The following is an 18,722-nucleotide window of genomic DNA, read 5'->3' as shown; positions in this document are numbered from 1 at the left end:
TCAAGGCCGGGCTGCAGCCAGCGGGTGCAGAACTTGGAGGAAAAAGGAAACGACAGACATCTGGTTCTGACATTTCTGTGCGAGGCTCCGAAGCCAACGTGCGAACGCTGCTGGCAGCCCTCGGTGCAGAGAACATTCAGAACATGCTTTTTAAGCATATTTAAAATAAACTGGCCCGCCTGAAAACCAGCCCTCTAAATAAATAAGCAGCAAGAGTTGGTTTTGGTCTCATTAATTTCAAGATTAGGTAATGCGACTGAAAAAGTCATCTTGTATCTTCCCCAAAATAGGCTGACACCCCTGAGTAACGTGCCTGAGCTTAAGAAGCGTGGGATGCCACCGGCTGGGGCTGGGGATCCGTGCGTTTCCGTGCAGCACTGGGTCTGTCGAACCAAGTCCCCGTGATCTGAAAACCTTCTCAAAGGTAATTCCAAAGTACAGCACGTACTTTGATGAAAAGTACCGGGATGAAAAGTGAATATATAATGATTCTTCCCATAGGTATTAGTATCCAACCTGAAATTCCCAAATAAAGCCCAGAGATTAACTTTTTTTTTTTTTTGAACTTTACTGTAAAATTCTGCAAATTGTTACATTTAAAACAAATTACTATTCTTGGTAAGAATCACTTCTCTACCTCACTCTCTCGTGACGTGTGAGGCCTTGGGGGATTACCGAGCCGCAGCGAGTCATCGCCGCTTGTTATTTCACGGCAGAAGTAAATGTGACATCCAGCATTAACAGATCTAAATCTTTTAATGCTTCTTTGGCACAATCCTGAAGGCTCGGCGAGGGCAAGGCTTTTATTAATAGAACCCCTGCAAATGCTACTTTTCAGCCACAGAGTAGCCGGCGGAGTTAAAGTTCCTTGTTTAAAAACTAGGTGGTTTCAATTTAGAGAGGCTAATGCTCTAAAAGTGATCTCAAATCACATGTTACGAAAGTGATTCATCAAGTTCCGTCCAAACGAAGGTGGGAGAGGCAACTGCAGCTGCCAGCACAGTCACCAGATCTCAGCTCTGTCAGGCCCACGTTACTCCCTAAAACATCTGTGTTTGGGAGGATTTCTTGCTGGCAAGTCCTTCGCAGAGCTAAAGGGAAAAAATTCAGGTTTTGCTCAGTTTGGCTCGTCTATGGGACAGAGCTTTTACCCCGCTCACAGCGACTGCATGAGGAGCTCTCCTGTTCTAGTGTAAGATTAGTAACAAAAATATGTGTATAATTTGGTTCTTCAAGGGGGACTCTCCGAACCAACAGACTTCAGGTGACACGAAGTTTTTAAAAATCAAACTCTACCGTTATTTCTTAAGGTGTATTAAGGCAATCTCTTGCATGAGAAATACGGGAAATGTGCCACTGCTTGTTCCAACATTGTATTCACAAGGTTTTTCTACTGTCTTTTCAGTTGCTATGACTAAAATCGCAAGCTATTATTGGGGAAAAAAAAAAAAGACATTTTTTATTAAAGCAAAAGTTTATAGCACATCAAAAGCTTGTCAAGGAGCATAAGCATTTCCAAAAAGAGATGGCCTGATTTTGAATGAAGATATCGTGTCAGTGCAAATCCAGAAGTTGGGCTGCACGAAGTAGCTGCTCTTGATGCTGAAGCTGCCAAGACTGTGCCCTTCTCGTGGCAATTACATACTGATTATTCTTTTTTGGACTCAGCTCTTGTATCTTGACTTGCTCCAAAAATAGGTCCTTCCTGCAGAAATTAGTGAAGATTGCACGCAACCTTTTGTACGGGCGAATTTCATTTGTGGTCAAAATTTATTTTCAGCCTCTTTTGTCTGTTCCTCTTTTTGGCAAAGGCCTCCTTTGCTCTTGGCCCTGTGTGCTCTTATGTGGAGCTTTCATGAAGACTTGCTTGGAGTTGTACTGTTGAGGCTTCTTTAATGTAATTTTCTTTAATGTAAATAATGAAAACTTTCAGTTCCTACAACCTGTGATTATTATGTTTTATAGATATCCCGCTCACAGCAGAGAGAAAATAATAATAGCATCTAGAAGCTAGCTGGAACTGGATTTTTAAATAATAAACCTTATTTTCCACTATTCAAAAATTACCACCTTGGTGGAATAATGGTCACCTTGGCCTTTTGCATACAGCACCGAGGCTTTTAATTCTCTTTGTGACAGACCCCGCCTTGTACGCAGAGGTGCTACAATCCCTGGCTTCTGGTGAGTGCCAGAGTCACCCCCAGCCCTGGGGCGGTGACGGCCGCCTTGAAGGCCAGGCAGCACCCGGCGCCGCTCTACACAGGGGAAAAAACCAAAACCACCCAAAAACATGAGGTAAAAGTTCTCTCTTGTTTCAGTGACATCACTATTTACGCACTTACAGCTGCCAGTGGCCTCGTCTTTCCCTGTTTGAGGGGTATTTTCACGCCCTCCCCCCCCCCGTTCCGTGCCCGTCGAACCTCCGCCCGCGCCAACACACAGCCGCTTCCTCTCTTCCCATTGGCTCCGCCCGCTCGCTGTCGGCGGCGGGACAGCCAATGGGATTGGGCGGGGCGGGAAGGCCCGCCCTCCGTGAGGCGGCCCGCCGCGCAGGGCGGGGTCCCGTCGTGGGGGGTGGGGGGGGCGGTCGGCGCCGGGGGTCGCCGCGCGGACGGCGCCCGGTTGAGGCGACGGCGGACGGCGCTGGAGCGCGAGTGGCGGCGGTGAAGCGGCCATGAAGGTGAAGGGGGACGTTCCGACGGCGGGGAGAGCGTCTTTCCCCTCGCTGTGGGAAGGGAGGAGGGGGGCGAACCGGCGCGTGACAGGGCTGGGACCCCGGTGGGACGGGCCGCGCTGCCCCTCCCTCCTCGCCTCAGGCCGCCGGGCCCGGCCGTGGCCGCTGTCGCCGTTCCTTCCCGGGCCTGCCCCGTTACCGAGGGACGGGGGACCGCCTTGCCGAGCAGCCCCGGCGCCCTCCACTGACTCAGCAGCCGGTCAGGGCCTGGTGCCGCCGCCCGAGGCGGGCGCCCGCTCCCGTCTCCACACACCGGCGGCGGTCGATCCCCGCCGGCGGCGGCTGAAGGGCTGGCAGGGCTCCGAAGCGGACGGAGCCGGGCCCGCGGCAGTACGCGGAGGTTGGGCCTGTGAGGGGGGCGGTGGTTGGGAGCCAACTCCCGCCGGGCCGGTGTGCGAGGGGGTACGGCAGGGGCTGGCGGGGAGGGCCGGCTCCGGACGGCCGCAGGATCCGCTCCCCGAAGGCGCTTCTTCGCGTCCGAGGTTGCCGTGGTGCCTTCGGGTCGGAGCTGAGCGTTGTGGTGACTGGGGATCTCTGAGTTCGGCGGGTTCCGGGGAGTGCTTGATCTCTTGAGAAAGCTTTGCTTGATCTCAGGGTGGGTGTGAAGATGAAATTTCAGCTAAAAAAAAAAAAAAAAAAAATTACAGTTCGTTCTGCTGCTTTCCTCTTGGTCTGCCGGCTTTGATAGCACACCCTGCTTGCACAGGTGTAGAAGGAGCAGCATAGAGCCTCCCAGCTGCTTGGGGTGGGTGTCTTTATGAGGTGAGATTCTCATCAGTTTACTAAACACCCTTAAAGCAAAAAACAAGAGAGAGACGTTCAAACGCGCCTATTTTGCCCCTATAGTATGAAAGTAAGGTATGGAGAGGGAAGATAGCTGATGGCAGCTCGTGAGAAGAGAATATGGAAGTGGTGAGTGGTGTAGTTGGAAAGGCTTCTGGTGCAGAGATTGGCAAAATTTTAACTAATTCTTAAAGGGGTGAGTGTTTTAGTGTATCTCATTTGTGTCGTGTTGGTGCTTTTCAGCAGGGTCTAATTTCTTTTAGTAGTATGAAGAGGCTAGACACTGTAATTCAATTATGGGTTAATGACACTAGTGCATAGAAAGAATCCACAGCTGACCCAGGTTAAGGAGAAAATTAATGGTGCTCACGTTGCCTTACCTTTCACCTTAAAGTGACTGAATGCTTAGCAATAAGCGTAAAGAGATTTTCTGTTTTATACTAATGGTCATATATCCAAAATGGGTAACAAAAATTTCCTAAGTATGTATTTATTTAGTGTTGACAGTGATGTGTGAGCAGTTGTTACTGGCTCTTGAATAAAATAAGTCTAAGAAGCAAGTGTTAAACTATCAGACAAGGATTGTGGTAGCAACTATGTCTTTTTAGTTGTGTGTCCTGCTGCTGCTGTGACCCCCTGAAAAGACCACAGTCATATAACGAAACAAGCTTGAATTCTTGACAGACCCTTTTGGTTCGTTGTTTTATTTTTCTGTTATTTGTATGTGGGTATTGTAAAATCTTTTAAGTATAAAGCTAGCTCATAAGTTTTTACAAATACGTGAAGAATTAGAGTAATGTTTCTGCAACTGACAAATATCCCTTAAGAAAAAAATTTTTTCAGAAGTCCAAAGTTTTAAAACTTGGAACTCTCTTGGATTAGGTCATTGGTTTTCAGAATGTATTTCTGAAAAGTTAATTACTCTTGCCTAATAAACTAGGATAATTGTGCATAACTTGTTTTGTATAGGAAAAATTAACATTGATCTCTTTCCACTCTTTATTATTGAAAAGCAGAAAACAAGTCCTAGTTTGATGATAGTGTAACGATTGTCAGGACAGTCTGATTACAGATCAGACAGGCTCCAGGTGTGGGGTGTATCTGTGAGTGCCGCCACGTGCTGGGGCTGGCAGGGTCTCGGCTGGCGGTCAGGGAAGGGCCACTGGAGTTCATTCCTCCCCAACTCCCGTCGCAGGAAGCTTAGGAAGATTTTTCCCTATGTGTGGGGTGCCCACAGCATGGAGGTTTCTTGTTATGCCTGAGATGAATTTTGCTTTTGAAATACCTGTAAAATTAGACTAGTGAGTTTGTTGCATATACATTTGATGATGTAACTGCACACAGTGTTACATGTTGTACAGCTTAGAAGCAAAATGACCGACTGCGTTCAATATTTCTCTTTATTGCAACACTTTTAATGTCAGCTTACAACAGTAAAAGTGAAGTCCCAGGTTTGTGTGGGTTGCAGAGATGCTTTTGATGTTCCATTCTTACGGCACCTACATGAAGGTGGTGTGTAGAACATGTTTAGCCCAATGGTGGTGTTTCTCACAGCTTTTCTCTAAGCTCTTTTCTTACCTTTTGTGCTCAGTGGTTTGAAAGGAGGTTTGAAAGTTCTGACGTATCCCCAATTATTGTGTTAAGTTCCCACACACGTAACAGGACTGTGTTTGGTTCAGGGTAAATGTGCAATTTAATATAGAAATTAGTCTAGTTACTACAGGAATTAAAGCACCGTCATTAGTGACCTGAAGTGCGTGTTCTGGTTGGTTTAGGTTTTACAGCAAGAACTGCAAGTCTCGAAAGCAATTATTTTATGTCTTTGTGCTTTGGAAAAAAAACATGCTGCCCTGGAAAGAAGAGCAGAACAGCTTTAACCAGCATAATTAAAAAAAAAAGTAGTATGAAAATTATGTTTAAAGGAAGTTTTACCACTAACTTCCTTTTAGAAAGAACGTGATGTGATTCTGTTGATTCTGTTTCCCTTTCTTTTTTTTTTGCAGTAGGTTTGAGTGAGCCACATGACAGTGATTAAACATGTGACCTGAACAACTTGGAGTCCAAATTCCAACTTTAAGTAGAATATGCACTTTTTGATAGAGAATCTTGTGCTAAAGGCTTTCAAGGATAAAAAGTAGCAATTTATTTATGTATTTAGAATGTTTGTAGTGTTTTAAGATTAAATTGTATGACTCATAACTGAAATCCAGTCAGTATAGAATAAGTTCATGTAGAGGTTTTTTTAAAAATTTTGTTGTTAGACATTTTGTAAGACAACAAAACACCAGGTTCAGAGGGGTCTTGAAAAACATTTCTCTTTCAGAGACACTAGACCATAACTAGTTTCTAATGAAGATTGGTTTGTTACTTTCAAGCTTGAAAACCCAGAAGCGGTGTTTTTTTTTTTTTTTTTTTTTTTTTGGAGTTTTATTGTGAGTCATATAAGAGCTGGATTAGTTCTGGAGAAGATCCTGCTGGGGACAGCTCTGCACTAATTATGATAAATTGTTTTATTGCTGCCTGTCATCATTTCAGGTTTTGCCCCTCACCTATGGCTGGCTGTTAGTCTCTTCCTTCTTTGCTCTGCTCTTGCGTTACCTCCTCAAATTCCTTACCCTTTTTGTGCGGAACTCTGCTAGAAGAGGAGTTATGAAAGTGAGCTCCTTGTGCCTGCATGAGCCTCTCAGAAGCAAATCTTACCTACTTTGGTTTGCAGCTGGGAAGCGGAGATTATTGGGCTGTTACAGATGTTAGTGTACAGAATTCCTGGTGCTCTGGGAATTCATACCACATGCTTTTGGGATGATGACAGATGGAGTGAAGTAGCTTTTCAGTAGCAAGTCACATCTGATGTAGACTTTCAGATATTAATTTTCTTTTTTTTTTTTTTTTTTTGCTTTGTGAATGTTTTCAGGCGGGAGCTACTTCCATGTGGGCTTCCTGCTGTGGATTGCTGAATGAAGTCATGGGTACTGGGGCTGTCCGTGGCCAGCAGGCTGGCTTTGGGGGAGGTGCTGGCCCCTTCAGATTCGCGCCAAATACAGATTTCTCAGCATATCAGTCTCCAGCTGCGGCAGGCGCTAACATCGTTTGCAAAGCCTGTGGACTTTCCTTTTCAGTTTTTAGGAAAAAAGTAAGTATATTTCCTACTACATAATATTTTTATTCATATGAGCTAATCCGTAGGCATACTGGGAGATGAATGTGTATTTTTCCTTAGATAAGGAAACTCGAGGCAGATAGCCAGGGAGGGAGTAAGTGTCTTACTCTGAGGTCACAGGAAATTAATGTCAGACAGGATTAGAAGTTAAGAGGTCTGACATTCATTAATCGGCGACACATTGGATCTGGTCTGACCTAAAAATTAGTGGATTGTAATTTGTAAGATATGTGTTTTACCTTCAGAATCTTGAACATTAAAACAAATCTGGTTTTGAAGATGATACCAAAGGAAGTGGTTGGGTACTGGAATGAACAAGCTGGATGATGGAGAGGCTAAAAACTCACAATACAGTATCACAGCTTCTTCCTGTTAAACACTTGGGCAATTCTGTTTCCTGACCAGGGTTAGTTCTGTTAAATGCTACTGCACTCCAACAGCATCTTGCTCCATTTGGAGGCAGGTTGGTGGGTTAATGCAGATAAATAACACTGAGATTGTTAATATTATTTCTGTCTGGCATCATTATTTTGTCCAGTCAGTGACCTAATTCTCTGCAGCTCGTTTGGATAAACATGAAGCCTCTTTCTTCAGTTTGTGTGTTCAGTTTCCCCCTTCCTATGTGTCTTGTTGTTCTCATGGCAAAGACTTGGTTGAATTAAGTGTTGCATAGAGATGATTTCTGAAGCTAGTATTAGTTTACTAAAATCCTGAAAAACTTGAAGAGTTTGGATTTGTTCTCAGCGGATGAGATGACCATTTAAAATTGCTGCTGAAAGTCTTGCCTGTTCCAGCTTTTGTAAATTGTAGTGAGTCTTTTGAACAAAGCTCTCTTCAGGAATGACATCTGGGTGTTTGGGAGAATTTATCTACCACGTGATTCGTCACATTTAAGGCCTACTTTGAATCAATTGAGGAAGAAGTATGTTCTTTAAAGTTTGGTAATTATGCTGGGGTTTGCACATGTGAAAAGAGCAGTGATGCTTAGTATATTCAAAAGTATTTTAACATTCCGTAAAATTGTCTGGCTTTCAGTTTCGTTTATTGGCTGAACGACAACTTAAGTACTTTATTCATTTTTTTAATTCATAATGTTTTTTCACTGAAACCTCGTATCAGCTGACAGTAGTGCTACAAAAGCCTTGGCACATCTGCAAAACTATTTGACAGGACAGTTTTCTAGACTTAAATCCTAAAAATTACATATGTCAAAACTGATGATAGAAAGACTGAGTTAAATTATGTAGCCTGGAGAAGGAAAGAGCGGAGAATAACCTGTTTTCTGTGACATACAGCTGAATGATTATTTATTTTCTCTTTCTCCTTAGCATGTGTGCTGTGACTGCAAGAAGGATTTTTGCTCAGTTTGTTCTGTCTTACAAGAGAATCTCAGAAGATGTTCCACTTGTCACTTGCTGCAAGAAACAGCCTTTCAGCGCCCTCAGTTAATGAGATTGAAAGTAAAGGATCTGCGTCAGTATCTGATTCTCAGAAACATACCTACAGATACTTGCAGAGAGAAAGAAGACTTGGTGGATCTTGTGCTGTGCCATCATGGATTAGGTTCGGAGGAGGACATGGACGCTAGTAGTTTGCATTCGTCACGGTCACAGACTTCGGGGTTTTTTACTCATCCATTTTCTATGTCTGTATCGGTGTCGTCTCAAGGAGAACTTGCAAACAGAAGGGGAAGCACAGGAAACGGAACACCTTTACGGGTACAATAATTAACATGTGTTATGGTATAGCATAGCTTTTTAATTTTTTTTTTTATAGGTATGCATCGCTTCAAAATAAGATGCCAATTGGTGCAGTTCAGGGTAGCAGGAAAAATGCTTTTTGTATCTCTCACCTGAGAAGAGAAGATTACTAGATAAGATTACTAGTTTAGATGATAGAGGTGACCTAAATCAGTAATAAAGAGTAGCAACTGAAACTTCAAAATGTCATTGTCATCTGTGATGGGTTCTGTACAAAGGAAAATGTTTTAGAAGGGATATTATTTTTTTTTTTTAAATCCTGATTGGTTTCATTTTGTACACAGGGACAAACGGAAACATCTTCCATAAATAATGAAGAAGAAGAAAGTGCAGAAGAGCAGGTGAGAGATGAACTATCCGAAGAATGAATTTTTGGCATGTGACACCTTAAAGTGTTTAGATCTCTGTCAACATTTACTATCACACTATAGTTCTTTCAGAATTAGCAATGCATATCTGCAAGTACTTACTTTAAAAATAATAAAACTTAGCCAAGCTGCTGCAGCTTAACGTAGCAACAGATGTGGTGCTCTGAACTCACTGGGACAGTTAAAAACATGGAGTTGATCTGTTTCAGACCCCTGGATTGTCCAGAAAACGAGCGAGGGCATCTTTGTCCGATATTTCAAGTCTGGAAGACATTGAAGGGTTGAGTGTTCGGCAGCTGAAGGAAATACTCGCCTGTAATTTTGTCAACTACTCAGGATGCTGCGAAAAATGGGAACTTGTGGAAAAAGTCAGCAGACTATACAGAGAGAGTGAAGAAAACCACAAGACACGTAGGTTTATATTTAATTCTGACTTTCTTAAGAGAGTACTTATTTTCTGGTTTCCAGTAGCTTGTTCTGCTCGGAAGGACTTGGTATCTAACCTGCTCTGTTCAACTGGAACAACTGGAAAGTGTGTTTTAACAATTCAAGCTGCACCTACAGTAGTTGGACACGGCTCTAGTGAGTAAATGAAGCTTTCTAGGATTGCGCTGGTTTTTTGTGACTTTTTTCCAAAGCTCGGAGAGCTCAGCTTTCAGGGTGAAGGTAAAATTGCACAACCGAGAACCAGTTCCTCAGAGAACATGAAACTTGGCACCTCCACCTCCTTTATTAGGTTTCACAGGGCATTACTGAGGGAGCTTCAGGAGCTGTCAACAGACCAAAGCAATTCAGGTCTTTTACTGCGGTACAGAATTAAAAGCTGCAGTGGCAAAAGTCCAAGTTCAAGTGGTTTGGTCTCAGTCCATGTTTTCATGGTAAGGTGGTTCTGTGGCTGCAGCTCAGTGACAAGTGCTCTTCTGCCCTCTATTACACTCAACAATTGGAGCCTTTCACTTGTGTGACTGTAGTACATCCACAGACCCCTTCCTGTGCATAACGTACAAGCTGAGGAGAAACTTTTTGATGTCACTGCCAGCTTGAAAAATGCCTGCCTGGCTCATCATTCCTGCGTCCAGCAGCCAGGCTGTAAGGAACAGGGGATAGTGGTGGCTCCAAAACTGAATAGCCCTGGGCCACGGCACAGCCAGGTTGTGCCAACACATACACCGCCGGGACTGTGATAATCGGTTGTAAAACCATCAGCTAACTGGGGTGGAGAAGGATTGTGAAGGTGAGGGACTGTTAGTGATGTCAAAACATGGCTTAAGTGAAACCCTCAGTTTGATTTCAGTTCTAGTTTATGACCAAGCTTTAAACTTACGATCGTGGGTTTTTTTTAAAAGTGGTCTGACAGAACATTCGGTTATTGATGGGGGATGTTGTCTATTTGCAGTGAAACTCGACAGGTTTTGTTCGGTTCTGCCGCCTTTACAGCCTACTTAAGGCTTCTGCTTCTAAGTCTGCTTTATTATTATCGTGTTTCATCTTCTGAGGAAAGTGGCAGAAGCCAAAGGAAGTAAGCTCAGCCATGGAAAACCAACAGGCTCTGAATTTTAATCCAGTGCGTTATTTTACAGTCGTTATGTTCTGAATTGAAAACGGTGTCTGAGTTTAAAGAATGAAGCCACATATTGGATGTGCCCTTGGGGATTTTCTGGTTCTTGTTTCTTTGGGGTTTTTGTTGTTGTTGTTGTTGTTGTTGTGTTTTGGTTTTGTTTTTTTGAAGGAATATAGATTAATTCTTAGCTCTGGGTTAGAAAAACTATTGTGGACATGGAGCAGAACTACTTCATGCTACATTAGCACTCCGTGTGTTTTAGTCTTTGCCTGGGCTAGAACTTCACAGGTTTCCCAGGCCCTGGATGCCTGATGTCCCTTTCTGTTTCAGAGGGTGAGAAGATGCAGCTGAACGACAACGACGACAACCTGTGTCGGATCTGCATGGACGCGGTGATCGACTGCGTCCTGCTGGAGTGCGGCCACATGGTCACTTGCACCAAGTGCGGCAAGAGGATGAGCGAGTGCCCCATCTGCCGACAGTACGTAGTACGGGCCGTGCACGTGTTCAAATCTTAAACCCAGACCAAAAATGGATTTTACAGTCACCTTTCCAGGATGGCTGTGGGCAGGAGTGCCCGACCTTGGGGCGTATGTCAGCTTTTTAGTTCCCAATAAACACAGCGTTTTGATCATCCGGATCTAGAAGTTTGTGAAACGTTTTTCTACAGCGTACTGAGTCCCACGGTTGGGCGGCGCAACGCGATGCCTGTGTGTACAGTAATAGCGCTGCCTGACTTGACTTACCTTATAAACCTACAAACTGTTCGAGTCAAACTGTTTACAGCAGCTCTTGCTCTCTTCTGAAGAATATCACCTCTCATTCCTTAGCGCATTCAGTACTCGGCAAGCGGTCAGAAAACACCTCTGCTTGACCATGCTAGTGTTACGTCTAGCGCGTTAGAAGCAACGAATTTATCAGTTGAATATTCAGCTCTTATGTAATTATAGAATGTAACTGTTCTGACACTGTCCCTGCAACAGTGTTAACAGTATAAACTATGACTGTAGAAAGCACTGCCATTAACTGTACCTGCACAGAAGCCCTTAAGCAATCTATTTTATGCCGGTTGCTTCCTTCAGTGTCTGTCATTACACGTGTACCGTCTTGGCCATTATTTGTCATTGTACAAAAAGTGCTGTCACTTTGCAGGGCTCTGCAAAGCCCTGTGCTGTCCAAATACCAATTACTAAGTGTTTTTTAGTTTAGGAATAAACTATTTTTTTAAAAAGGGGTAGAGGAAACCATATTCTCATGGTCCTTAATCCACTCATGCTTCTTGTAACTATTAATCTTATGTGTGATGATTGTACGCCATGTGCTGACAACCTGATATTACTGTGAATACTAATCAGGGTCATGAAACTACTTGCTGCTAATGTGGAATGTAGGGTGTTACTAACCTTAAACGGGGAGGGGTTTTGTTAAGGGGAAGGAAACATGGTATTTGTTTAAACCCTCATGTTCACAGCTGTTTTAACCAAGCTATTGACCACGCTTCCCATTGGCTGCAGGTGACCTGTGTTGCTGCCAGCCCTTGGCCCAGTTTCCAGCTGGGCTCTGTGCCAGCAGCAGGGGCAAGGGCCCTCTTGGAGCAAGGATTCTAAGGGTCCTTGCAGGGTATCTGGGGGGACAATGTGGGGAAGACAGCAGCAAGAACAGCTCTTGTTCTGGGGCCAGTGTCTGATTGATGAAGGTCACAGTAAAATACAAGAGGTGAGGAAAGTTGGGCTCTGTCCTTTCAGCAGGTTCACCGATGGAGCTGCACTTTCTTTCCCTTTTAATTTCCCACTTTGTCTCAGCTGTAGCACCCGAGAACTCGTACCACTGCTACACTGTCACACCTGCTCTTGGCTTCTTTGTGAAAAAATTAAGCTGGCTTGAAAAAGAGAAAGTAGCTCCTCCTCAAAATAAAATGCACAGCTTAGAGACATTGCTGGTTATTTTTCAGAAGGGAGCAAACCTCTCAATGGCTTTATTTTTTAGAAGTAACTTTTTAATGGTACTTAATTCCTGGAGTCTCTGTTCAGTGGGTAAGCTAATGAAGAAAAACATACCCTCTATGTTATTTCCATGCTGATCATTAGCCACACAAGCTTAATAAAGATTTGTGATGGGCTTTCTCAGCCTCCGTCTCTTTTCTTAACCAGCTGTGGGAGTGCTGTTGGTTACTCAGCTCAAGCTTCAATACTCTTCTTGAGATGTCAGTGTTCCTCGAGACTAATCTGGGCAGATTCCAGCTTGAGGGAGGCATATATGTGTGTTTTATTCCCTCCTCAGTAAAAATGTATTGGAATATGCCAACTTAAGGCACAGGCCAAGGACCAGCTCGAGTGCTCTGAAGGTACCACTTGCACCCAGGCTACAACCATCTCCTGCTCCACACTGGGACCCCAGATGTCACCTCTGCACGCAGTGTGCCCCCAAACCACCCCCCCCGACAGAACAGAAACCCGCGGAGCCAGCGCCTGTTTTTGTACAATTGTTTATACAAATTCAACAAAGGTAAAACTGCATCAGGAAGGTCTACGAAAACAACACCGTACAACAATGGCACTTATGAATGCAGAATTTTACAATCAGGAAATAACCATGTTATAAACCTTAAATGAGAACTCAACTCACACTTCAAAGAAAGAGAGACTACGTTTGACCATTTATTCTACAGCTGGACTCACTGTATAAATTAATTTTATATTGAGTACAAGAGCTCATGCTACAGAGTGAAACCCTCCTATGTGCAAAAGCTGAAATTGGAATTTTTTTTTTTAAAATTTTGAGAAAAAAGGTGATTTCTATACAGATAAAACTTGGCAAAGTGTTTTACTTCAACTATAATTTACACCTTATTTCCACAACATGCTTATGTCACTTCTGAAGTATACAAAGCAGGATATAAACTTCCATTAAAACATGCTTTAAGTTGAAAGTATTAACCTACTTTTTTCCTGACCTGGGCACGTTTGTAGATAGATACTGTCTACGAAGTATAGGTTAAGTTCTCGCCTACCATAAGTAAAGATAAAAATTGGCAATCAAAACCAAAACACTGGTAATGCATTCAAACATTGCATAAATAATTTTTAAACAATTTTTGTACAAAAATAGTTCTGCATAATGTAAGATGTAACAAAACAAAACGTGTTAAGAAGGCAGAAATGCAGTGCGTGGTCCACTTGAATGACACCAACTTTTGTTGTTGTTGTTGTTTTAAGAAATGAAAAGCAGAAATCAAATTTACACTACCAAGCACATGCTGTGGTACTTTAAATAACAGTATTTCTTGGAGATCAGTCGTCTTCCGGGTGTGAACAATTATCATCAATAACAGTCGCCTTATGAATTTGCATAAGAGCCAGTGCAGGACATCCCAGGTAGACTGAATTAGTGGCACAAGTTGAAAATCTTAACGTGGGTAGTTTCATGTTGTTCTCTCCTCGACAAGAGTTGTAAAATCCAAATCGCGGCATTTTCCAATATTCCAAGTTCCCAATTGAAAATAAAATCCCTACGTGTTCTTAGTCCCTTCCCCCCCGCCCCCGCCCCAGTATTTACACGTGTCCTTTAACTAACTCAGTTTTTGCAGGAGTTTTTCTTCCACTTGCCCAAACTGAACACTTACTGACATCTCCGCTATGAACTGCTCGCAGCCTTCTTTTGTCACTTGCTTGCAGTACCTCAGGTCGATCTGGCAGATGTTTCCACACCGTTTGAAGTAAGACAGGCACTGGTCAGTGACCTTATTGCAGTCTGCCAGGGGAAAAAAAAAAAAAAACAAAACAAAAAAACGGGGGGTAGAAATTTAACAGCACATCTCTGCTTGTTCCCCAGCATGAGGACGGTTTATCCCGGCGGCGGTAGGTCCTTGCTGACAGCGGGACGGCCCAGGCGGCCCCACGGCCCTGCTCGTGTCCCCGTGACTCTGTTGTGTAACCCATGAGATAAAGCAAAGGACGCCAGATGCGCAGAGCGGCGGCCCTGGAAAATCCCTCGCGGAGGATGAGCGAGGCACAACACATGGCTGCTACCGGAGCGGCTGGTGGGGGCCTGGGGGGAGGCTGGCAGCTGCGGGGTTTGTTTCACCGGCAGCACTTCCAGTGGCTTAAATGGAGCCCCCGGAGGGGGGGCAGCGACACCCGGGGCAGGGGAAGAGCCGGGTAAAACCACTTCCACTGATGAGTGTTCCTCCCGAGTCTAACGCTGATGGGCAATTCCCATCTCCCCCTCCCCCCCCCCCTCCTCTGCGCTTGTGTTGCTTACCTGATAAATTAATTTCTGTTAATGAATCCCGCGTGGTGGTTCCAACCGCGGTCAGCAGGTTAATAGACTGATCTGTCACATGATTACAGTAACTAAGATTGAGTTTGGAGAGCAGAGGCATGTGCCTTATGATCAGCCGCAAAGAAGCATCTGTAATATCCAGGCCAGCCAAACGCAGCTCAACGATGTTCCGTAGTTTACTCCGGTTGTCGATCTGACCTGGAAAGCGGAGGCAGAGGGTCACCCCCCAAAAGTCTCACCCCAGATGGCAAACATCTGCAGATCTATATGAAATGCACCGTGACACACAACACTGCCGCCCTACGTCAACTTCAGACGCTTTTGCCTGTCTGGAGCTTCGGAGGGGACATCAGCAGGAACACTTGTCTATTTTTGGAACAGGCACGTGGACAGAGCCACCTCCCGATGTCAAAACAAAAGGGATGAAAGTAACTGCAGGGGCCCAGCGGAATTACAAGTCGGGAATAAGCAGTAGGCTGTGCAGTGCATGCCAGAAAGCAGATCTGATTTGCTCAAAATTTCACCTGAGCTGAGATCCGGGCGAATGTGGCATGACCCACAGAACTGCTCCTTCCCTGAACTGGAAGAAAGTGTTTCCATACTCTCTAAAGTACACCCGTTGCAGCCTGAAGAGAAGAAAGTCAGACAGAAAACCAGCACAGTGGCTCAGACGACCGTTCAGCAGCCAGAGAACATCACTCGTTACCCAGGGGCTTCCAGCGAGGAGGTGTTGCAAGTCACTACACTTCGAACACCTCGCGCGTCAGCAAAGCCCAGGACCGCACCGGTCGGTTCAGGCTGCGGGGGTCTCTGCCCGTTTCCTCCAAGGGGGACTAGCAGCAGAACACGCCGCAGAACGGCTGGGACAGGTCTCCCGCGCGCTCCTCCCGCCTGTTACCTGGCCGGTTATCTGTGGGCGGCGACAAGAGGTCTCTCATTTGTGCGTCTTTCAGGCCTTCTGCCCACTGCACGTCCAGAGTTCGGAGTAAAGGACAACTGGAACTACAAAGTGCCGACACTGCTATCCATGAGCACCCTGATAACAGCAGGTCTCGAAGACCTGCAGATACAGAAGAAGTTGGAGCATGTGGCCTACCCGGAGAGACATACGCGGTGATCTCCGCTACCACGCGCGGGGTGGGTGAAGCCCAGTGCCGCCCTGACGAACCACCCCAGCACTCCAGGGCAAGCAGGGGCCCCGGAAGCCTCTTCCTGCCCAGGTCTCCATCTCTCCCATCACCTGGAACTTCATCACTGTGGGTGAGAGCAGACCCCACCACCCCCACTGCTAATGACGTCAGCACAGGCACTTTCCCCAGCAACGTTACCTGTTGACTAAAACCTGCCTAAAATTATCTACTGTGTCAAGTAGTCACAAGGTAACTAATTTTGGGCCCATTTCAACTCGCTGATGCTTCATTCCTACATATCTACTCCTCTCCTAGGATACCCAGATCCCCACAGACATTCCTCAGAGATTGCAGTTTAGATACAAACCGTTTTGGTAAAATCAGTGAATTGGTGAAAACCCCATCACTTACCTGGCAGTCTGTTGATAAGCCAACTCAGCTGCTTTTTAGAGATATTTGTCCAGCTAAGATCAAGGGTTACAGGCTGTCTCCTAATAATGCCACTAAGCATAAGTGGAGTGATGGATTTACAATGGTTTAAATCTATTTTGGTCCATAATCTTTTGTCACAGCACCTACCCAAAAAAAGAAAAGAAGCCAACAGCACTTAATCTGGCACTCGTTTTGATTTCTGCAAGACTTTAAAAGGTGTCATTAAACAGTAGGAAGAACTACAGCGTTTAACTGAAAATAGCAAAAATAAGGCTGAGCAACGCTAAGATAAGCACAACACCACACAACGTTACGTAAGTTTGAAGTTTCTCCATCAAATGTATCATGCAACAAAGCACAGAATTATTTCAAGTGTCAACAGAATTACATGTGTCAACAATTTCGGATCCCATTTTAAGTCACCACAGCACTTACTGAAATCCATCCTCTAGCCTGAAGACAAGATGGTGAAGACACACCATCTTGCTTACCTTTTGAACACAAAGACTGGTTTTAAGTATTACTGCCCGGATTTCCCCTGTGCTTTCCTTACTTAAAACCAGTGAGTTCTGTAAAACAGACCCCCCCCCTCCTGTTCTGTGTGTTTGGGTTATTCCTAGCTATGGGGCCTACGCGTTTTTACACTCTCTTCACGGTTTTCTAAGGGCAACAAGCGTGCAAGATTCTGCATTTTCTCATTTTCCCATTAGAAAATACTGCACTGAAGTGGAAAAGGCATTTACCAGCTTTCTGTGACACCAAGAAGCCCATAGAGGAGACGCTCCACACATCATCTTGCACCGAATTATCAACCTCTCAACCTTCCTGTCATTTACCCAGTTTGTTACTAGACCGTACTAGAAAGGAGTCTCTGTTACAACGTGCCCATCTGTGTGCACACTACAGCTGAACCCGAGATGACATCCAGCAAGTGACTTTGCTGCAAGTTCAATGAAACACCTAAATCTGTCCACTAATGCCTCCTGCTGCTGCACTGTCACCCAGTGTGTCAATCTTCACACTCCGGTACGCCAGGAACCTAACGGACACGCTGTAAGTAAATACAGTTAATGAAGGATTCCTCCATCAGCTCTGCCGGTACAGAACACAGGGAACTGGATCGCTCTCCATGTACCCTCTGCAGGGAAACAACCAGCACAGACCTTCTGAGGAGAACACCGAGGGCACTGGCAGGTCTTCACTATCTCTCAATAGATATTTAATAGCCAAACTGAACAAACAACTGCATTAGCAGTCAGCAAGTCCTGGGGGCAGAATGACACCAAGACTTAGCATGACCTCGACTGGCTGTTCCAGCAAGCAAGAACATTGTGGCGTCAAGAACTACAGAACAGGCTGCTCTGGGGTCTTACAGCCCCGGCAGGCTGACGCCGATGCTGACATACACACAATTCCCATCAGAAATGCTGGGAAATGATGTTTCTGAGAAAGCACCAGAAGAAATGCTACTTCTCTAGACACTGCTGGCCACCCCTTCTCCTTGAGCTCAACAGAGCTTCAGGGACACCCGCACACCTCTTTCTAGAGCCTCCGTCACCCGCTTCCCTTTCAAGCCCATCCCACTACACGTTAGACCTTGCTCGGTTTCCCGCCCTCCTTACCATCTGTTCCAGGTCTTGCAAACTCTCATACAGATGCACAAGTCTCTATGACTGAGGTAGCTAAAGACAGCCATCCAGACTTCCCTCTGCATCACGTGGGCTGCCCCATCATCCAGGGGGAGCGAGTCCGGAGGGGGGCTGATGGGAGGAGGCCGGATAACGTGCCGCTCCATCTGAATGCATTTGGGAGGAGAGAGCGAAGGCGGTGGCCGGGTTATTCCCCGAGGTGTGCTTCGCAGGCTGGGGATGAGCTGGTGCCTCAGCTCCCGGGGAGTCCCGTTCAACCCTTTGTTGAACCTATGGAGTCTCTCACTGTTGTTCAAAGCACGCTTAGGTTCCTCATTCTCGCTCTCAGGTTCAGATTTGATGGGTTGGTGATTCTCATTGGCAAGGCTATTCTCGGTTTTTTGGATCTCCTGGTTGAGCTCCTTGCTGAGCTCCTTGCTCAGTTCCTTATTGGGAAGCCGCCTTTTCCGCCTCATCTTGAACTTCTTCTTGTCCCTGGGCTCTGCGCCCTCCGTGCTGGGACCTGCAGTGGGTGAGCTGGACCGCGACTGGTCGCTATCCTTGGACCTGGGAGGTGCTTCTGGCAGGTCATCCTCTGGCTCCTGCTTGAGGCGCCGTAGGGGTTTGATCATGGCAGTTCGGTCATCTGGAGCCTTCCACGATCGCCGCTGAAAAGGAAGAAGAGAAGGGCTGACTATTTGAGCAAGAACATACTCAGCAATACTTCACATGCTGATGCTCCACACGGGCAGCCCTGCCCGGGGGGGGCAGGCTCCCTGCCAGCGCTGGGCACCACCCATCTGAGCACCAGGGTACATTCACCAGCCAAAGGTATTAAGTTCAAGCGCCATCACATGGATGAGGAGTCCAGCTACTGGCTCCCCA

General features: G+C 45.5%; 2 protein-coding genes across 2 annotated transcripts in view; one reads left to right on the top strand and one right to left on the bottom strand.

Annotated features, from left to right (window-relative positions):
- The first annotated feature begins 2,569 nt into the window (after window positions 1–2,569).
- On the top strand, window positions 2,570–13,297 carry RNF34 (ring finger protein 34). The gene is made up of 6 exons (XM_074159578.1): window positions 2,570–2,680; window positions 6,432–6,650; window positions 8,006–8,395; window positions 8,722–8,778; window positions 9,015–9,216; window positions 10,697–13,297. Exons 1-6 carry the CDS (start codon window positions 2,675–2,677, stop codon window positions 10,882–10,884), a joined length of 1,062 nt encoding a protein of 353 aa, XP_074015679.1. The 5' UTR covers window positions 2,570–2,674; the 3' UTR covers window positions 10,885–13,297.
- The window catches only part of KDM2B (lysine demethylase 2B), a 115,904-nt gene continuing 110,024 nt past the window's right edge, over window positions 12,843–18,722 (bottom strand). Inside the window, exons 18-22 of the mRNA XM_074159577.1 lie at window positions 17,832–18,505; window positions 16,189–16,352; window positions 15,546–15,707; window positions 14,627–14,845; window positions 12,843–14,116 (exon numbers count right to left, since the gene is read on the bottom strand). Of these exons, the coding sequence (XP_074015678.1) occupies window positions 13,935–14,116; window positions 14,627–14,845; window positions 15,546–15,707; window positions 16,189–16,352; window positions 17,832–18,505 (1,401 nt within the window). The 3' untranslated portion in view covers window positions 12,843–13,934. The remainder of the gene's footprint in view (window positions 14,117–14,626; window positions 14,846–15,545; window positions 15,708–16,188; window positions 16,353–17,831; window positions 18,506–18,722) is intronic.

This window comes from Numenius arquata, chromosome 16, assembly GCF_964106895.1.
Source record: "Numenius arquata chromosome 16, bNumArq3.hap1.1, whole genome shotgun sequence".
In the NCBI taxonomy this organism is placed as follows: domain Eukaryota; kingdom Metazoa; phylum Chordata; class Aves; order Charadriiformes; family Scolopacidae; genus Numenius; species Numenius arquata.
This window is presented reverse-complemented; position numbering and strand designations above follow the sequence as displayed.